The sequence below is a fragment of the Dysidea avara genome, chromosome 9, assembly GCF_963678975.1.
Source record: "Dysidea avara chromosome 9, odDysAvar1.4, whole genome shotgun sequence".
NCBI lineage: Eukaryota > Metazoa > Porifera > Demospongiae > Dictyoceratida > Dysideidae > Dysidea > Dysidea avara.
In genome coordinates, this window is record NC_089280.1 from 26,256,821 (window position 1) to 26,274,875 (window position 18,055).

At 38.4% G+C, this 18,055-nt stretch overlaps 3 protein-coding genes across 6 annotated transcripts in view; 1 reads left to right on the forward strand and 2 right to left on the reverse strand.

Moving 5' to 3' along the window:
* LOC136267390 (uncharacterized) overlaps positions 1 to 10,212 on the forward strand; it is a 158,934-nt gene extending 148,722 nt beyond the window's left edge. Inside the window, exons 1-3 of one of the 4 annotated variants that reach the window (XM_066062523.1) lie at positions 8,741 to 8,957; positions 9,155 to 9,775; positions 9,827 to 10,212. In XM_066062523.1, coding sequence (XP_065918595.1) covers positions 8,867 to 8,957; positions 9,155 to 9,775; positions 9,827 to 10,152 — 1,038 coding nt within the window. In that variant the 5' untranslated portion in view covers positions 8,741 to 8,866 and the 3' untranslated portion in view covers positions 10,153 to 10,212. Of the gene's footprint in view, positions 1 to 8,740; positions 8,958 to 9,154 lie in introns of those variants that run through there. The other 3 variants (XM_066062524.1, XM_066062522.1, XM_066062525.1) reach the window with 3 other exon arrangements.
* LOC136267389 (uncharacterized) lies at positions 989 to 16,687 on the reverse strand. Its single transcript, XM_066062521.1, has 2 exons — positions 16,494 to 16,687; positions 989 to 2,226 (listed from the first exon to the last, which is right to left on the reverse strand). The coding sequence occupies exons 1-2, from the start codon at positions 16,613 to 16,615 to the stop codon at positions 1,251 to 1,253; spliced, it is 1,098 nt and encodes a 365-aa protein (XP_065918593.1). The 5' UTR covers positions 16,616 to 16,687; the 3' UTR covers positions 989 to 1,250.
* On the reverse strand, positions 10,174 to 15,043 carry LOC136267386 (uncharacterized). The gene is made up of 10 exons (XM_066062517.1): positions 14,897 to 15,043; positions 14,166 to 14,397; positions 13,929 to 14,114; positions 13,749 to 13,868; positions 12,436 to 13,631; positions 12,206 to 12,379; positions 11,963 to 12,151; positions 11,710 to 11,842; positions 10,809 to 11,656; positions 10,174 to 10,750 (listed from the first exon to the last, which is right to left on the reverse strand). The coding sequence occupies exons 2-10, from the start codon at positions 14,395 to 14,397 to the stop codon at positions 10,253 to 10,255; spliced, it is 3,576 nt and encodes a 1,191-aa protein (XP_065918589.1). The 5' UTR covers positions 14,897 to 15,043; the 3' UTR covers positions 10,174 to 10,252.
* Positions 16,688 to 18,055: the final 1,368 nt, after the last annotated feature.

Here is an 18,055-nt window from a genome sequence, read left to right on the forward strand (position 1 = left end):
TACCATTTTCTTCTTATCACGGAGTATAGTTTAGCTGTATAATAACCATGCATCCTAATACAAGTAATGGTCTTCTGAGTCAGCAAAATTAGTAGGTGATACATATACCCTGTATAGCTGCAGCTGGGAAAAGCTGACATATTATGGGAAGGTTACACTGCTTTCTTTTGTGTGTGGAGGTGGGAAAAGTTTAACTACGCACATAAGATTAGCATATTCTATATTACAAACAATAGCCAGTTGACCAGGAGAGAAACCATCATTGGTGATGAACACAAAAAAATGACAATGTACAAAAATAACTATAGCTAATGAAGTGAGTGAAAAAGGGAAAAAACCTGAATCCAGTGATTGTAAATAGCAATAACTTTAGACATAGTATTTTCATCCCTAGTTTATAAAACATCATGCCAGTTCCCCATAATCACTCCGTTCATTGCACCGTTCAAGGAGACTCTGATCCTCCTTGTGTACAGTACAGAGAACGAGACAGAGAACTACCATGGGACTTGCCTGGACATCTCATTCTGATTAAAGTCACCAGTGTTATTTGGGATGCTCGAAAATGTTCCAAAGTCATGTACAGGCTGGCCATCCCAACGTCTCTGCCTTCCTCGTCTTTTCACCATTCCGACGCTCGAACTTTAATAGTATCCGGATAATTTACATTATAATACGGAGAATGCTTGAATTGTGTGTGTACTATTAGGGTATATTGTTATCTGTGTTGGCAGAAATGAAATGGTGCTACTAAAGATGTCAGGGAGAGTGTAAAGCAACCGCCATAGTGACAATGATAAAATTCAGTGTTCTGTAAATTTGTGGCTTTAGTTGACAAATCCTAATATGGTATGTTTTGAGGGTTGATCTGCACCAGCAAGGCAATGTGTATGTTTTTATTACTCCAGACTGTTGACCGGGCAGCAGCTACTGATCTACTAGCCTGCATACCTTATTTGGTTATCACAAGTGTCTACAATGTCTTAACAAGGAGCATAATACATAATTCATTGCAATATTTGAATTTTATACAGTTAATGATTATCTGCAAGAAAAGTAATTTTTGTGATAATTACAAAATCATGTGAGAACACAGTCCAGTGTGTTAAGCAGTTGAAACTAATCCGTGGGTATCACAAAAACACTTTGATATGTTCTTCAATTTTCTCTCTGCACAGAGGACAAACTTTGTCGTGGCATACTAAAACTTCCTCCAGGCATTGCTCACACACTGATAAGTGGTTACATGGTCATAACAGAATGGTCTTCATTCTATCATGACATATGCAGCAGTTGATATTTGCCTGTTGTTTTGATAGCTGCTTTCTGAGATCTGCCACCACTTGGTTAGCTTTGCCTAAATCTCTGCTGAGAGCATTGCTTTGTTCGTTCTGATCATCCAATTGCTTTTTTAGTCCATCTCGTTGGTTTTTCACTTCACTGTAACTTTTCTTGACACATTCAAGCTTCCTTGAAACTTCTTCATAGTCAGCTTGTGTTTCCTCAAGTGCAGCTTCACAAAGGTACAGACAATTCTTAACTGAAATGTACATAGTAACCACCTCCATGTTCCCATCAAAGTAAGTTGTGTTATCATCACCTTCCTGAATTTCAGAACGACCTCTCAATAGTAGTCCTTCTAACACTGGGATAAGAAGAGCGATGGTAAGCAAGTTCTCTGATTTGTGATCAAGTTCATATATTGGACCGGGGGTGTGGTATGTCATCATTATGGGGTAAGACAGTATCACTTGACGACGGAAATCTGCCAGCAGCATTGACTGTAGTGTGATGAAGTTAGCTTTTAGCAATAGAAAGAGGTAATACACTTTTACACAGTAAGGTACAAATAGGATGTATGGTAGATATGAGAGAACACTTTCATGAGGCCAGTCCAAATTTCGACACAATGCATAATTGCCAACATACTGCATGACACAAATAACAACAGTACAAGACACGAAGAGTGTGAAGATTGGAAATTTTGGAAAGCGTAACAAGAAAAGAACATCACAAGCCACTAAAAACACATTACCACACAATTCCACTATTGCCATCCATCCATTGCAGCAGTAAGCATAATTGATGAACATCAATATGACACAAGGAACTAGTAATAGTAAGTTGAAACAATTTTGTAACTCTCTGAATTTGTAACTACTAAAATGTTGTGATGGTATTGGAGGTGGCTGGCCCTCTTCTGTCTCTACATACCATGGATGAGACCTACAGAACACACACACACACATGACATCAGATAGGTGAATAAGCAACACAACATTTTATTAAGGGTTCATTTATGACTTGTCCCCTGAATAAATACAATAGATATTACACACTCAACAACAGCTTTAAAGAAATGATGAAGTGATATCTATGCCAGTGATTCCATTAGCTGGTAACCTCTGTGTTTCAGCTCTACTCTGTGTGTTTATATATCACACCAGCATAAAGCCTGTAACAGGACAACAATGTACCAACAGAAACACATTATCACATACTGTAACTGGAGTTTGGTGGTTAGAAAACTATAGCACAATTGGTGGAATTGTGTTTAGCAAATATAATATAGCATGATTCTCATCTGTGTAATATTGTCATACAGTACATCCTTGCTTATCCGAACCTCGGTTATCTGAACACCTCAACTATCTGAATGCCAAATGTGACTGTTCTATTAAAATATTTTGTCATTAGTGTGCATTCTATTAGAGTAAATGACTGTTCTATTAGAGTAGTTGAACGAAGCTCTGTATATAAATCAAAGGGCTTCAGTTATCCGAACAATTTCACTTATCTGAACACTTTATAAGAACAAAGCTGTTCGGATAACTGAGGATCCACTGTACATGTACGGTACCGCCCAATCACAACATTGTTTCTTGCAAGTGCACACAATTAAAACACTCACTGATTAAAGGGTGTGGTAGCCATTTTGCTAGCGAGTCATTATCCCTCAAATAGAGAAATAACGACTCGCTAGTGAAATGGCTGCCATGCCCTTTATTGTGCACACTCACAAGAAACCACATCATGCTTGGCCAGTACCATAGCATTACATTTAAAAGCTACTACACCCCACAACCAACACAGAACACGTTGGTGACATAATTCATGCACTAGTGACTTGGGTCAAGGATAGAATTATACTATTTACATACACACTCCCATATTATATAGGAGATTTTGCATACCCTTACACAAAATCAATGTGGGAATACATGCATTTAAATAGTGTACCCCTACGCTATGGTGTTTTCCCATAATATATAGGAGTAATTTTGCGTACCCCACAATTCCATGCAAATGTGTGATCTGGTAGTGTATCAAATAGTACGGTAGTAACGTTTAAGTTGGGATCGCCAAGTACACCAAAGAAATTTACGGTACAGCAGTACTGTTTAAAGTAGGGATCGCCAAGTGCACAAAAAAAATTGGAATTATCATCTGAAAAGTGAAGTATCCATTACGTTTCATTGTCAGCTATGTTCAACCCATTACACAGCATTATGAATCAAGAACTATTCGAAAAGCACCTCTGCAATCAAAGTAGCCACTATGAAAAATACGGACAATTTCTGCAAAGGGAAGCCATCATGCACTACTGCCAAATCAACACCTTTAGTTGTCAGGAAAGATGAATGGGACACTGGTATGTCCATGAAGAATGCAACTTGTTGAAAGCGTCACACTACACAGTAGTACTTTGATCCTACAATAAGTGGATTTTAAAAACCTCAGTATCCTCAAAAGATCAAAGCATATTATCCATACCATTTCCTAAGGGAATAATTTTTTACATACAATACCACATGTAAAATCAGTCACTGGGTATTATTATGTGTGGGGTACGTAAAAGTACTCCTATATACTATGGGAGTAATATTGCGTAGGGGTACGCAAAATTACTAGTGTTGCACCGATATGAGCGGATTTTGCTGATATTCTGATAACCGATATTGGTTAACACTTTCAAGCCAATAAACGTAGCTGGTCCGATATAGCACAGCATGTCTATTTTGTAGCAATTTTTACTAGAAATTTGATTGTAAAGGACCAATTTAGCTTGTTTACAGTGGCAGTATTGCTACAACAATAAGTTGACAGTACACTGAAGAAGTAATAACAACGTTGTGATACAGGAAAAGAAGTCAATACATTTGTAAACATCATTTGGTACACATGAGCATGTATTTCTAAATAAATACATATATCTGTACCTGCTGCTTTTTTCATCTTGGTGCCGATCCAATACTGATATGCAAAAAACACAGCCGATATATGATTTAACCGATCCGATTATCGGTGCAACACTAAAAATTACTCCTATATATAGTATGAAAAATACCATAGTGTAGGGGTACGCTATTTAAATGCATATGTACTCCTATATTGTATAGAAGAGATTTTGCATAAGGGTACACAAAATCTCTCCTATATAATATGGGAGTGTATATGTACTTAATGTAAAATAAGTACATACACACTCCCTAAATAATGTAAACTTGTACAGTTCCAGCGATATGCTATTAGCAGAAAAGCTAGTTGTGACATCTACAATGACACTGTTTTCTTTACATAAACACTATATAATTACAGTATGGTACTAAGTTAAAACATCACCTAACTCCTGACACCAAGTGAAGCCAAGATTTTAATAAACTAGATACCTAGTCATTACCTACCTTATGAGTGACATTGACTTTAACTGGTTTTTATCCCAATCTTTGAAATATAAAGTGAAATGTGACACTTTGGAAAAACAATCCAAATCACACATTAGAAGTTTTGAGATGAATGGTTTTAAAGAATTCAAGTCACCATTACTTGCCAAGAATAGCTAGCATGTGTATGAAATTTACACAAAAGATGCATCAATATTACCTTTCAGACCACTTCCAGTACTTGTAACTGTTTGTAGAGTTTCCCACAAGATAAAGTTGGACGAGTGAAGTAGTATCACGTGTGCTCACATAGGGGTGGGGGTGGCAGGGTGGACAACAGATAGACTTCAAAATGGAGGTAGACCACAATTGGAGTCCAGACATGAGATTACAGGGTGGTGCTGGCTCCATATTGGCTGATATGTGGCAAAATCAACAAAAAAAACCATCTGGCCAACATTATCAGACTGTACACCAGTAAACCACTGATTCTTGCCAAGGCAGGTCCTTCACAAGGCTGATAACCACCATTCGAGCTCTCCGCACCACCCAGAAAAGATGTCTGTTAACCCTTTATTACCGAAGTTTTTTTTACAAAACCGCAAGTGTGAAAACTTTTATGGCTTGTATGAACTGCGTGCGATACAAGTGGACCCCACCCATTAATTAACTCATCAGGCTATACACCGTTTGATAGCCATCTCTCTCTTCTACCAACACATCTAGAATACTTACAGATCACACACACAACCCACACGCTATGAAGCAAAGAAAGCGTATCTTCTCCGTATCGCCATGGCATTGAAAGATGGGCGCCGCCATCTTACTAATCAACGCGATGACATCACACTATTTATTTTTAGAATCCTTATCACATGGGGAATGGAGTAATTCTAACTAAAGCCTCCTATTGTAGCAGGGAGAAGGCGAACATCGAGTTTTAAACAGGTATGATTGTTTTGTATACGGGTCATTCCACATTGTTACTGAATCACTGATGTATTCTTTACACCAACACAATATTCAATAGACAAGTTCTGTATTGCAAAAACAAACGACAAAGGATACACGCCAACATATTAGAAGCCTATTCACACGTGAGTGCGCTAGTGTATCCTTTGTCGTTTGTTTTTGCAATACAGAACTTGTCTATTGAATATTGTGTTGGTGTAAAGAATACATCAGTGATTCAGTTTTAAGGTGAATTAAAATAATCTTACTCTGTACGTGTGTTAAATTTTTAATACGCGCGTGCTCTAATTATTATAGTTATATAGTATCGATTGAAATCTCTTCAGGCTTCCTACCTGTGGATAAAATTTAAATTCTACAGTATGCTGTATGTTACACTAGGGTATAAATATTTCCCAGTGCTCAAAATCGAGTTGAGCATGCATATCACGTGATCCGCCGATCCGTTGATCCGCTAAATACAGACGCCCTGTTTTAGTAAGGACTTTTAGTTTTAGTTATAGTCAGTTTCGTCAATAATTTTAGTTTTAGTTTCAGTTATAGTAATTTTTCTTAATTCCTTTTAGTTATTGATTTAGTTATGGTTATATTCTCTGCGTTGTTTTTTAGTTAGTTTTAGTTAAAAATGCGAAAATCTTTTAGTTATAGTTTTAGTAATTTCTAAAAATGTTTTAGTTTTAGTTGTACATAAGAAAATCTTTTAGTTTTAGTTATAGCTTTAGTTATCTATCTTAATTCTTCACAGTTTTAGATTTAGTTTTAGTAAATTATTCTGTTGTATTTTAGTTACGGATTTAGTTATAATATGGATTTGCTTTTAGTTATAGTTTTAGTTAACTAATACATATTTGCCTTACTAAAAGTACTTTTAGTCCTAGCTATAGTTAACTAAAAATAAAACAACACTATTTGCAAGACAGGATGTTGATGGTCACTTTGGTACCACCCTAAACCTTCCAGCAGGCTTGTTGACTACTTATTATGTCATCACATTACTACACACACAACCAATTAACTAGTTATTACCAATTATTGGTAGGCAATTAACCCAGTGACAAAAATGTTGTAGGTGTATGGCACTAACTATAACATGGATACTATAACATGGATATACTCAGTGGCAGACCCAAAGGACACACAGGGAGCATGTGTCCCCCCCCCCCCCCCCCCCAAAAAAAAATTATAGTATTTGACTGGTTAATTAATAGCCATGCTACTATAACTTTCAGCAAGGAAAACTGTGTGGCTACTATACTATGCAAAGGCGGCTACTATCCGAGGGCAGCTGCTATGGGTTTGTGTGGCAGCAGCCCATGGTATTTATACAGATTCATGAGTGACTGACCTTGTTTAATCACTCTTCAATACTATCATTTATTTTAAATTCTCTCAAAATGCTATTTCCTGGCTTAAAATGACTCCTTTACCCCATTTTCCACTTCAAATGTGTCATAACAACACTTACATCAGTATATTCAGATACAAGCCGCAGCTCTTATGACTAGGTTGTGGAGCGGCTACTATTCAGTGGCAGCTTTCATACAAGCCACGGCTATTAACTGGTCAAATACAGCATACAAGATCAAGATACTCTAATAGAGCAGTCAGTCAAGTATTCTAATAGAACAGTCTCCACACATTACACTATTAAGAATCCTCCATAGTTGGAAACTAGCATCTGCAGCACATGGGAACACTTACATTAGCCTGCTAAGAATATTTCACAAATGAAATGCACATGGTCTTATGTATGCCATTCTGTAGAGCTCATATAGCTAGCTGAACTACTCATTACTGTCACTACACCCTATAGAACTTTTGATCAACATTTAGAATGCAGTATGATTTAGTACATAAAACCACCAGCTCTACATCAAAATTTTCAGTCCTGAAATATAATAGCTTTAGCTTCTGGGGGGCTGCACGGTCTGCACCCCCTAGCCCCCTGCTCCATATACCTACTACCTCGGTGCACCCCCTTCCCAAACCCTTCCTGATCCCAAATTTGCTGTGTCTATAAACTGGTTAAACAGTCTCCTCATTACTTTCTTCTACAAGTTATGTAGTCCCTGTGAAAAAATGCTCTAATTATTGGTGTAGTCAAGGATGGGTGACAAATTTCCCTAGGAGGGCGGCACCCACTTGCTATTGCGAACAAGAGACAAGCAGTGCATACCCTGGCAGCATATTTTCATTGTAAATCAGCAGCAGATATTGAGATAAGTGCAATAATTACATTACGTGATCAGAGTAGTTTCAGTGCTTTCTATTAATGCACAGCATCACATGATCCAAATGTTAGATGGGGAAGGGAAGAACACGAGGAAGAGGGGGATCCAGTCTACTTTTTCACATCCTGTAAGAATTCTTTCGTTGGCGGGGTACAGTGACCTAAAGTAATAGACAAAAATTAAACTCTTTGGTGTTAAGTCCGATGGAGGTGAAAAATCACAATTGGTGGCCATACGATTATCTCAAGAGTCAGGCTGGAGTATAAAGAGTTCTGTACAAGTACAAGAGAACAAGACAAGGGGGTATAATAAGTTAGTTTTCATTTCTAGCTTCTATATCATTCATGCAGTAGAATTAGACTATTGAAATAAGCTGCAGGAACAGCAGTGTAGCACATTATTGGCTATCTAGATACATTTATGCACTTTCGAAAAAGTTTTTGAACCAAACGTATGTAGGGTCCACTAAGGATGGACTCACATTTGATGCTAGTTAGTTGCATGGAGTGAAATGTGTGGGTGAGTGTGCCCACCCATTCCTAAAGGCCTGGCTATACCACTGGCTCTAATATAACCCAAATATTTTTGTGTACACAAACATGTATAACAACCTTCCATTACAGTTTCTCTGCACAGCTTTATTAACGGATGTTTGAAGCAAGTGCTTATAACCAATAAGCCCCATGTGGATCACCAAATGCATGGTATTCCATCAGAATTTTGCTATTTGGTTATCAGTCAAATCGAAACCAAATAAGGCTCACATAAAAATCAACCATTGAAACGCCAACAGATACTATTTGAAATATCAGTAAATTGCAATCAATTACAATTCTTTTGTTAGTGATGATATCATATGTGAAGAATAGCATAGATAATATATACCTTACCCGGGATTGGAAACGGAGGCAATCAACACCTATCAACAAGTTCACTCAGCGTTGTAGTATCGCGAGTTTAGTGTAACGTAATTCCGTAATTCAGTCCGTGTTTTATAAAATGGCGAATGCTGGAACTCGTAAAAGAACTCGTGCTAGAAAGAAGAGCTCGAAGCAGAAGAGCGGAGAATCCGATGGAAATGACGATGCTGGTTCGTTGTCATTATAGCTAACAATAAACAACCAGCGCTGGTAGCAAAATTTGGGCATTTTTACAGCTTAAACATTCAATCACTGATGTGCCTTGTTTGTGTGCAAGTTATGTTGATGTAGCCATTCATTAGCTATACCCATAGATAATATATACCTTACTATGCTATACCATACCTGTCTTTTTCTTTCAATACAGGTCCCAAAGCAAAAGATGCTTTTGTGGAAGCACTCAGAAGCGTATTGAATGATGATTCATTTAAAATAATGTCCTCAGAAGCAATTGAAGCAAGAAAAGTGGCACAGATTCTGTTGGACTGGTGTCTTTATGCTGCCAACAATAACTGTTGTACAACATTTGTTTTGAAATTGTCAGAAGACCTGAAACAGGCAATGAGCTCTTGTAAGAAGAAATCATGCAATCGTGAGAAACTTTGGAGAAACTTTTTTCTGTTGCGCTCTTCAGAGAAATTTCGAGAGGACTGGGTAAATTTTTTGGACTCCGCTAATGTGGCTGCTACACCTATCCTGTATCAGCATTTAACTGATATTTTGTTCAGGGGATACATTAGTGATCATGTGACAGGGTGTACAGCTGAAACCAAGGTTGATCCAGCGCCAGCTGTAACAAAACGCGAAGGCAATGCTCTTCGTTATGCTGCCGGCTATGTTTGTAGACATTTACGTAAGAAAATCGAACGCAGTAAACATGAGCTTAAGGAAGAGATGGTATTGTGCCTGATGGCTTTAACAAAGGACACACCTGAAGAACATAGTGAATGTGGCAGTTCTGAAGAATGGACATTAGCACTAGATAGAGGTGGGCTATGGTATGTTAAAGAAACAACATTTATATTGTTTATTGCAATAGAAGAAGTGAGAGAATGCCTAAAAATGTTACTTGGTAGCAACCCAGCAGCTGGAAAAAAAGAGGAGATTGTTGAAAAAAAAGTTATCTCCAGTGATGATGTTGAATTTTATTGGCTGATTTCCACTGCAGATTTCGAGATTGGTGAGAAGGAGGTACATAGTGCACTTCTTAAGGAAATAGTGCAGCTTTATGTGACTATCTGTGGATTTTCATATGCGAGCTTTTGGATGGAGAAATTTAAGCAGTCAGCAAAAAACAGTACACAGCGGTCAAAAGCTTACGTAGAGACTTGTATGATAGCAGCTTATAGTATATTATATTATTAACATTTGCAATGCTATGCATGACACAACTTTATTTTGTGATTACAACAACACAGTAAATGATACAAGCAAAATATTAATTAATTGATAATAAAAATGGAATTTAAGGCAACAGCTTTTGCAGAAGTAATTCTAATACCATTTGTCGCCTAATGCTAGCCATATCACATTGACTAAAGTTGAAAGAAGTTTTGTTAGCCAGGCACTGAGCAATTCTGCATACAAACACACCACAGTCTGAATTATTTGTCTGTTGTGGAACACCTTGCGAAGTAGAGCAATTCCATTCCGTGGTAGAGGCACAGTTGGATGATTTCTCTAAAATATATGATTTTAATGCTTCCAAACATGCTGGATTTGGTTCATGCAGCGAGTCATAATAAACAATCTGTAGGTCAGCTGTGCTTATGCTTGCTAAACACCAGTGTGCTCCAAGGTGCACTGGAACCAACAACAACCTCTTGCTAAATAAATCAGTTTCCTTTGTCCACCGGCACACTGCCTGGGAACCAAAACGTACAAGCTTTGGATAGAAAAATGTGCTGTATACGTAGACATCTGTGTTGGCCTCAGCTACTAATTTCATGTAGCAGTTTATCACCTAGCAAAAGAAAATGGCAACACATAAAAAATAAGTACTACATCACGAATAGCCTTACTTGGTCATTTAACCATCCGGTATCTTTTAAAGCCCAGAAGTCATGACGTGTTAAAGTAATGGTACAACACCTTGATAATTCTTCCTCCGCAGGTCCTGGTCCTAGTGCCTCACTAATCATATCATCATTAGTAGAATGGGCCTTCTGCTCAAATGATATGTCCATTTCTGTCATATCATTTCTATCGTGACTGCCAGCAAGTGTATCCTTTTCATCCATTTCAACAATGTCTACTTCTGCAGAAGTTTGCTGATGCTTATGACTTTTCACCTGATCATTCGAGCAAGATTCATGGGAGGCTTCTGTCACATCTGATGTTGCTTTTTCATTAAGTACTGGTGCTGGCACATCATTACTGTTAGGGTTATCGCTTGAACTGGCAGGCATATCAACAGTAACAACTTTCTGTACAGGAATATCCAAATATTTTGAAGCTGTAAACAATTCTTTTCTTGGAGCAAATGACTTTTTTTTAACCTTTTTGGCTGCCAGTAACTTCAATTTGCTTTTGAACACTCTTGGTGGCTTTATAAGCTTAGAATAAGATTTGTCCCTACATTTAGCCTTGCACCGTTTCTTAAGTGGCCTGCTCTCCTGCTCTATATCTATAGACTGCTTCTTGCCACGGCAATTTCCTTTTGAAATGCTTCCACAAACAGAATTGATTACTTTCAGTGCCTGACTATTCTTACAAAAATCATTGACATTTGGGTTTTCATGTCTCCCTCCACGTTGCCTTTGGCAGCCAAAGTAATTTTCAAGAGGATCTTGACAAAGCCTCTCACTCAAGAAGATTTTAACTCCTGGTATGGTGAATATGTATTTAACCAGTTCCACAAATGATTTAACTAAAAAAGATTAATTGATAATTAAAATAATATATTATTACTGCATGCAATACCTGTGACAGTGATGCCAAGACGAGTTTCCCTAGGCATTAACATCATTTCCTTTTGTTTTGGAGAAAATCCTTCCCTTTCATAGACACTTTTCTCCCAGTTCTCCAAGTAAGGCAAAAATTCTTCTTCAAGCCACTGCAGTGCATAAGCAAACAATAAAGTACAACATCTACTAAGTAGTTCTCTAAAATGGTCTACTGTCTACAAACAATGTCACACCCCAATGCATACATTATAATAATACCAATAACATACTTGCAAACGAAAATCCTTTTTAGAAGTGTAGGGATCTTTGAATGATTTCCTGCTGTGGTATCCAGTAACAGCATTGGATACGTTGAAGCAATCAAAAAACTTATCGATCATTTTAACAAACTTGACTGTTTCCTGTACTTCTTCACCATAATTCTCTTCAAGCGACTTAGCCACTGTCTCACTAAGAGCCTACACATGTATAATGCATTATATAGCATGCTAATCACATTCTTGTGAACTTACTTGTGCAGCTAAATCCACTCTCATCTTCGAAAACGTCGTTAAATAAACATGCTCGTACCTCAGCTTTTTCACTTGTCTAATAACTCCTCCTTGTTGGGGTACTGCTTGTGGTCCTCCTGTATCATCAAGGTAAAGTTGTTCTAAGTGCCCCCATGATATATCTTTACCATTGCACTAAATGTAAAAGGAAAAATAACGTACTCTCATTGCAGCTATAGCTATCAACTTACCCATAATTTTCGTTTGTTACTGTTCCAGCTATTTCTAATTGTTTTTAGCAAATGAGGAGGATCAGATATGAAATGCAAGTCACGTGGTCCCTCTCGTGCAAAAGGATTGGGTACTTTGTAGACCATTTCATCTTTGGCATTGTGGAGTTTCCACAATCGACGATTTGGTGATGCACCATCACACGTAATTCCTAAAACACGGAAGCCCATTCTCTCAAGCCTTGATATTGCCTCCCACACAGGGTCAAACATCAACTCTCCACTGAGGTTGTTACAAGCAAACTGCGCATATGGGTAGTTCAACTTCTGAAAAATGCCTCTCACCATTAGCACCAACATTGAACTTGCGAGTTGTTGTTCATGTTGTGTCTCACCTAAAGCATTCTCAAATTCAAGCAGTCTATTGTTAGTGTTGCCTAGATTGACAAAGCCGATTAAAGAACCCTGGTGTTTATCATATACAAGGTCAGTCTTGATATGAACTTCATCCATGACTAAGAAGACATATCTGTTAAGCTCGTTACTCAAAAAAGCAATGTCGTAAAGCTCTCGATCTGTTTCTGCAGAGAAGCCGATGGTAGTTGATGTATAGTGGGTGTAATCACGCAGTGTTCTTTGTGAAGGCAGTTTGATGCACCCTGTTTTCCGCAGTAGTTCATATGATTTTCCAGATAAATGTCTGAGATACAAGCTCCACTTAATGACTAGTGGGTTCCACTTCATTGACCGAGAGTCCTTTATAGAGCATGCTGTTTGCTGTTGGTCCCAAAAAAGGCATTGAAAAGATCCTTCTGGATACATAGAATGTACTTGCTTTGTGGTTGCATCCATCATAGCCTTCATATCATCATGCAGATCAACATTTAAGGTTACACCGTCTTGGGTAGCTGCAGTTGAAATCTTCTCTTGTAATCGACAAACACGAAGCTTTGCTTTTTTGCTCTCCTGGTGTAGATTTCTCAAACGCTCATCTTTTTCAGACGCACTCAAATTTGCATAAGTTGTATGACTGCTGGGATGAGTCTTCTGATCTTTTCGGCGACGTGACAGCATAGCTGATAGTGTTTTCTTGTATTTCTTACAACATATGCACAGCCTGGACTCTTCTGTACTGTTCATCAATATATCACACTCAACATGATAGATGGATAAACTACCAGTCCTTGCGGTGTCCAGTGCTGCCACAGTGCTGGTTCCTACAAAAGTTATTCACATCAAAGTATCGTGAACACAACAAAGGTATGCACACATAAAACTTGTCATGCTCTATTGACTTTACATACAGTTAAATGTATGCAGAAAGGACAGCTTACTTGAATTATCTTTGAGTTCGCCATTCTGAATGTTTGGGAGCTTCAAGAATGCATCATCACAGTTGCCTTCGCAAACCTTGCTTTTACGTAGAATGTTGATAAAGTTTGATACATGTGAAACTACAGGAAACATAAAATTTCCATTGCATGTTTAATATCGTACAGCAATCCAACCAATACCTGAATTAAGAGATGTCGGAATGTCTTTCAAAAGAGCAGATGAGGGCTTCAGAGTTTCTCTTTTATAATTCACAATCCATGAGAAGTCTTCCTTAATGGCTAACGATCTTAAAACCTCAGTGCCAGACTCAAAATAACCCAGTTGGAATATTCTCAATTCTGCATTTTGGATTGTATCAATCCACCCTGTAAAAGGAACGATTTAGCTAAGCATCTGCACACACTGTTTCACTATACCTGAAGGAATGCCATTACACTGTTTCAGTCTACTGTGCAAAATATCCAAAGACCTGACTGGTGCATCAACAAATGAGCACAAAGGCAGAGACACTTGAAATGACAGTGGCAGAGACACCTTCAGCACTGACACATCTCTCAAAGGAATTGAAACTGGTAGCCTCTTAGGTTTAGGCTGCCAGTGTTTGTTACTATGAAGTCTAAGCTTTCTGTGACCTCTCCTATCATTCATCTGTAAAAAAATCCAGTGCAAACTATAGCTATATGCATAATAATAAAGCAACAGTTCTGAAAAGGAAATACTTGCATTCACTTGAAGATTCAAGGATTTCGCCTACATCAGTACAAGTCAGCAGCCTTAAAACTATCCTATTTTGTTTGTACACATATGAATTACAGGAAATACTTAAGAAAGAAAGTTAGTAGCCTTTAGAAAATGACCTGTAGGCCTCAAAACTTAATACCTCAAAATCGCTTGTTTCGCAGTTGCGCTGCAATTTGATGGCATAAACGGTAAAACTAAGAGTTTTAAGTTGCATGATTTTGTCCGCTAATGTCTCAGCTTTCAAACAGTGTAGTTTACATCGAAATATATCGCTCCCACACTGCTCTACGAACCCCAAAAGTCGAGGGTACGACTAAAAAGCCATTTTTTGCATAAACCGCGTCAAACGCTATTTGTTCAAAATTTTGACGATTGTATGCAAGTAATACAACAGTATTGTTCTTACCACCACGGTAAATCCTCTTCATGTTCACAACTAGTAGCTTATCTACCCGTTCTTTCCTTTCTTCTGTCGGCGAGGTGAAACCTTACATATCAAAGCGAAAGTGTTAATTATTACAATGCTGACGGCTCGCGATTTTTGTATTGAAGTGTGTCCGGTTTCCAATCCCGGGTAAGGTATATATTATCTATGAGAATAGCCACCTACCAACAAGCAATTTGGCTGAATCATACTAGTTCACCAGTCATGTTGGTAAAAGGTGACAAATGAAAAACACATTTCGCTTACATAACACCATGTTGCAAGTGGTAACCGAATGTCCACGTGAAAGCACGTGGGTGGGCATCCACGTGGAAAAATTAAGCGAGCATGCACGATCTTGCCCATTTGACACCTTTGCAGGCCCGTAGCCAGGGGGGGTTCGGGGGGTTCTGAAGAACCGCCCTCTTGGAAAAAAGGTCCACAATTTCAGTAAAAGGTCCACAATTTTAGCAAAAAGGTCCACAATTTTAGTATACAAGTCCAAATTTTCAGGAGCAAAAGTCCATTAGCTACAGTTTACTAGATACCACTATAATAAGAAGCTAAAATAAGTGCTCCGAGTAACTCATTCAGTGCTTGCATTAAATGCAATGCAAGATCGAGATACTCTAATAGAGCAGTCAACCACTCTAATAGAACAATCACTCTAATAGAACAGTCACAATTACATTTTCTTTTAAAAGCTACTTAATTTACATGTAGATTGTCTAAACCGAGCTTTCATTAAAATATAAGATTTTGGTGGACAAGCCCCTCCATGCAGAGCCCACGAATAGCATCCATGCTTCAACTCCATGCAATATGTAAATTTGTGACCGGATTTGACAAAACCAGGCTTCCACACACATCCAAATTTGCGACTTTAAAGGACCATAACTCAGTATAGGAGTAAGCTATCACTTTCAAAGTTTGACCTGTTATTATTTAATGCAGTGAAACACTTTTGTGAAAATTGTAGGTCAATAGCTTACTGAGAGGTCAAGTTACAAGCGGTTAAAGTTGAAGAAATGGATGTGTGTGAAAGCCTGGTTTTGTCAAATCCGGTCACATTTCATTGTTTAAGACACCATTTGTTCTGCTACACTGCCCCTGTTGATCATGGCAGAGTGCTCAATCTTTCCCATTCTTATTCATTGTGACATTCCAATATATTATATTTAGACACATGTATGTGCAGATGGTATAATTACAGTAGCAGTAGAGATATTTTTCCAGATATCATTCATACAGCTGGTCTTCAGCTTACCTAAAAAAATTGTTAATTTTATTGACTGAAATGCCACTAAATTCAACCTTTTAGTATCTGTTTTCAAAAAATTTTCTGGGGGGGCATGCCCCCAGACCCCCCTAGATTGGGTGTGCTTCGCACACCCAGTCTCAGTACCTTTATTAATCATCATGCAAGTAAAGGTCCACTTTTGGTCAAAAAGAACCCCCCTTTCAAAATTCCTGGCTACGGGCCTGCTTTGCCGCCTACAACATAGAAAAAGCACATTTTACATTTCACTACAAGTTTACAACCAAGATACTCGGTGTAATAAACTCGTTGTACGAATACCTGACTGATCTTCGGGCTGATTCTTGGCTTGATGTCCCATTCTGGTTGAAGCGAGAGTTGCTGTTTGTGGAAGAACCCGGTTGATCCTGAGGTAAGCGTTGGCTCCTCCTTCTCCTCCCCATTCTGAAAACTACCGCTCAGTCGAGGCTCACTCTGCGAGGCGACTCACTGCTCAAATCACTGGTTGTTTGGTTTCCGTGATTATACGGAAAATACCCAAATTTTTATTATACGAAGGAAAAAAACAGCTAATGTAGCTAATTAGTGCTTATAAGGTAGGGGCGGGCGTTTCCGGACAAAGTTTGCACATGTATTAGAAATTTGTTCAGTTCTCCTCGAGAGAAAAACGGATTCTAAAATGCTTAGTGCCGAATTGTAGCTAATGAACTAGGCTATCGGTGGTATAAATTGTAGATGGTAAAGTATAGGGTGCTAGGAGAAAGAGCAGTTTAAATTTGCAGTTTGAGAAAATGCCAAAAAATTATGTGGCTGGGGTTTCCGGACACCACTTAAAAAAGGCGTACCTGCCATTGTTATGGGAAATGCTGCACTCTATTGAGTGTCATGGCTCAGCAGAGACTCAAAGCATTCTATTTGTCTGGTTACTTTGTTGGTGACAGCGATTTTTAAGAAGAAGAACTGCTACCAGCCTTGCTCGGACAATGCGAGTGTCTTGCAGCGCTTTCAAAGATGCGACATTTAATCTACTGCCTGGAAATCTGTATCAGTCCTTGCCTTAACACTGAAACAGCATAGTTAAGTAGTGTTGCCCCGCGGATCCTTACTTGGGGCTTCTCCGGGATGCTGGTTGTGTTGATTGCGCGTGCCAGTTAACACGTCGCAGGTAATGGGCTTGGATTCCAGTTGTACTATCTCTAAATCATATATCCGAGCATATATGAGTAGTGTGACTGATCATTTGTGATGCCTATGGTGGCTTAGAATTACAAATGGTGCCCTCAATCTCTGCGTAGTGAAAGTTTTTACACAAAAATATTTTACACGCGCAAGCAAATTGTGATGTATCTCGGTAATCCTTAAAGCTATCGAAGCAAAACTTTAGTATTTTATAGTACACAAGTAGGGTACTTAGGTACTTAAACCATAGCCTGATCGGTTTCTATTCCATCCTTCAGTAGCGGATTAAAAATGAAGTGTCCGGAATACCCAGCTGTCCGGAAACCCCCTTACTTACCTTATTGACCCGGGGGGGCGGGGAGGTTGAGGAGGGAACTGCCCGGCTTACTTTTTTCAATGCCCAGTTGCTAAAGTAAAGCAACTATATTGTAATCATTAGCCAACTTGATTTACTGGGATTTGTGCTAAAGGTTATGCAAGAGTGCTGGGTGTGCACGAGACCGCGATACTCTAATAGAACAGTCACTTAACTAGTTACTATAGTCTAATAGAAGAATCATATAAGTTGGTCTTGCTGTGCAATTAGCTCCATTGACACATATATCTATATGTAATCAAGATCATGAGTCTATCTGGAATGCCTTCATTTACTAATGTATCTAATTATTCAGTATCTTAATGATAGTCATTGCCATTATATTGAG

Excerpts from the sequence above, each read along its gene's own strand:
- LOC136267386 (XM_066062517.1), bottom strand. The coding sequence starts at position 14,397 with ATGAATGATAGGAGAGGTCACAGAAAGCTTAGACTTCATAGTAACAAA. Across the intron at positions 14,115-14,165 it reads GTGTAATGGCATTCCTTCAG|GGTGGATTGATACAATCCAA; the intron begins GTATAGTGAAAC and ends TTCCTTTTACAG. Across the intron at positions 13,869-13,928 it reads TCCGACATCTCTTAATTCAG|TTTCACATGTATCAAACTTT; the intron begins GTATTGGTTGGA and ends TGTTTCCTGTAG.
- LOC136267389 (XM_066062521.1), bottom strand. The coding sequence starts at position 16,615 with ATGGGGAGGAGAAGGAGGAGCCAACGCTTACCTCAGGATCAACCGGGT. Across the intron at positions 2,227-16,493 it reads TCAGCCCGAAGATCAGTCAG|GTCTCATCCATGGTATGTAG; the intron begins GTATTCGTACAA and ends TGTGTTCTGTAG.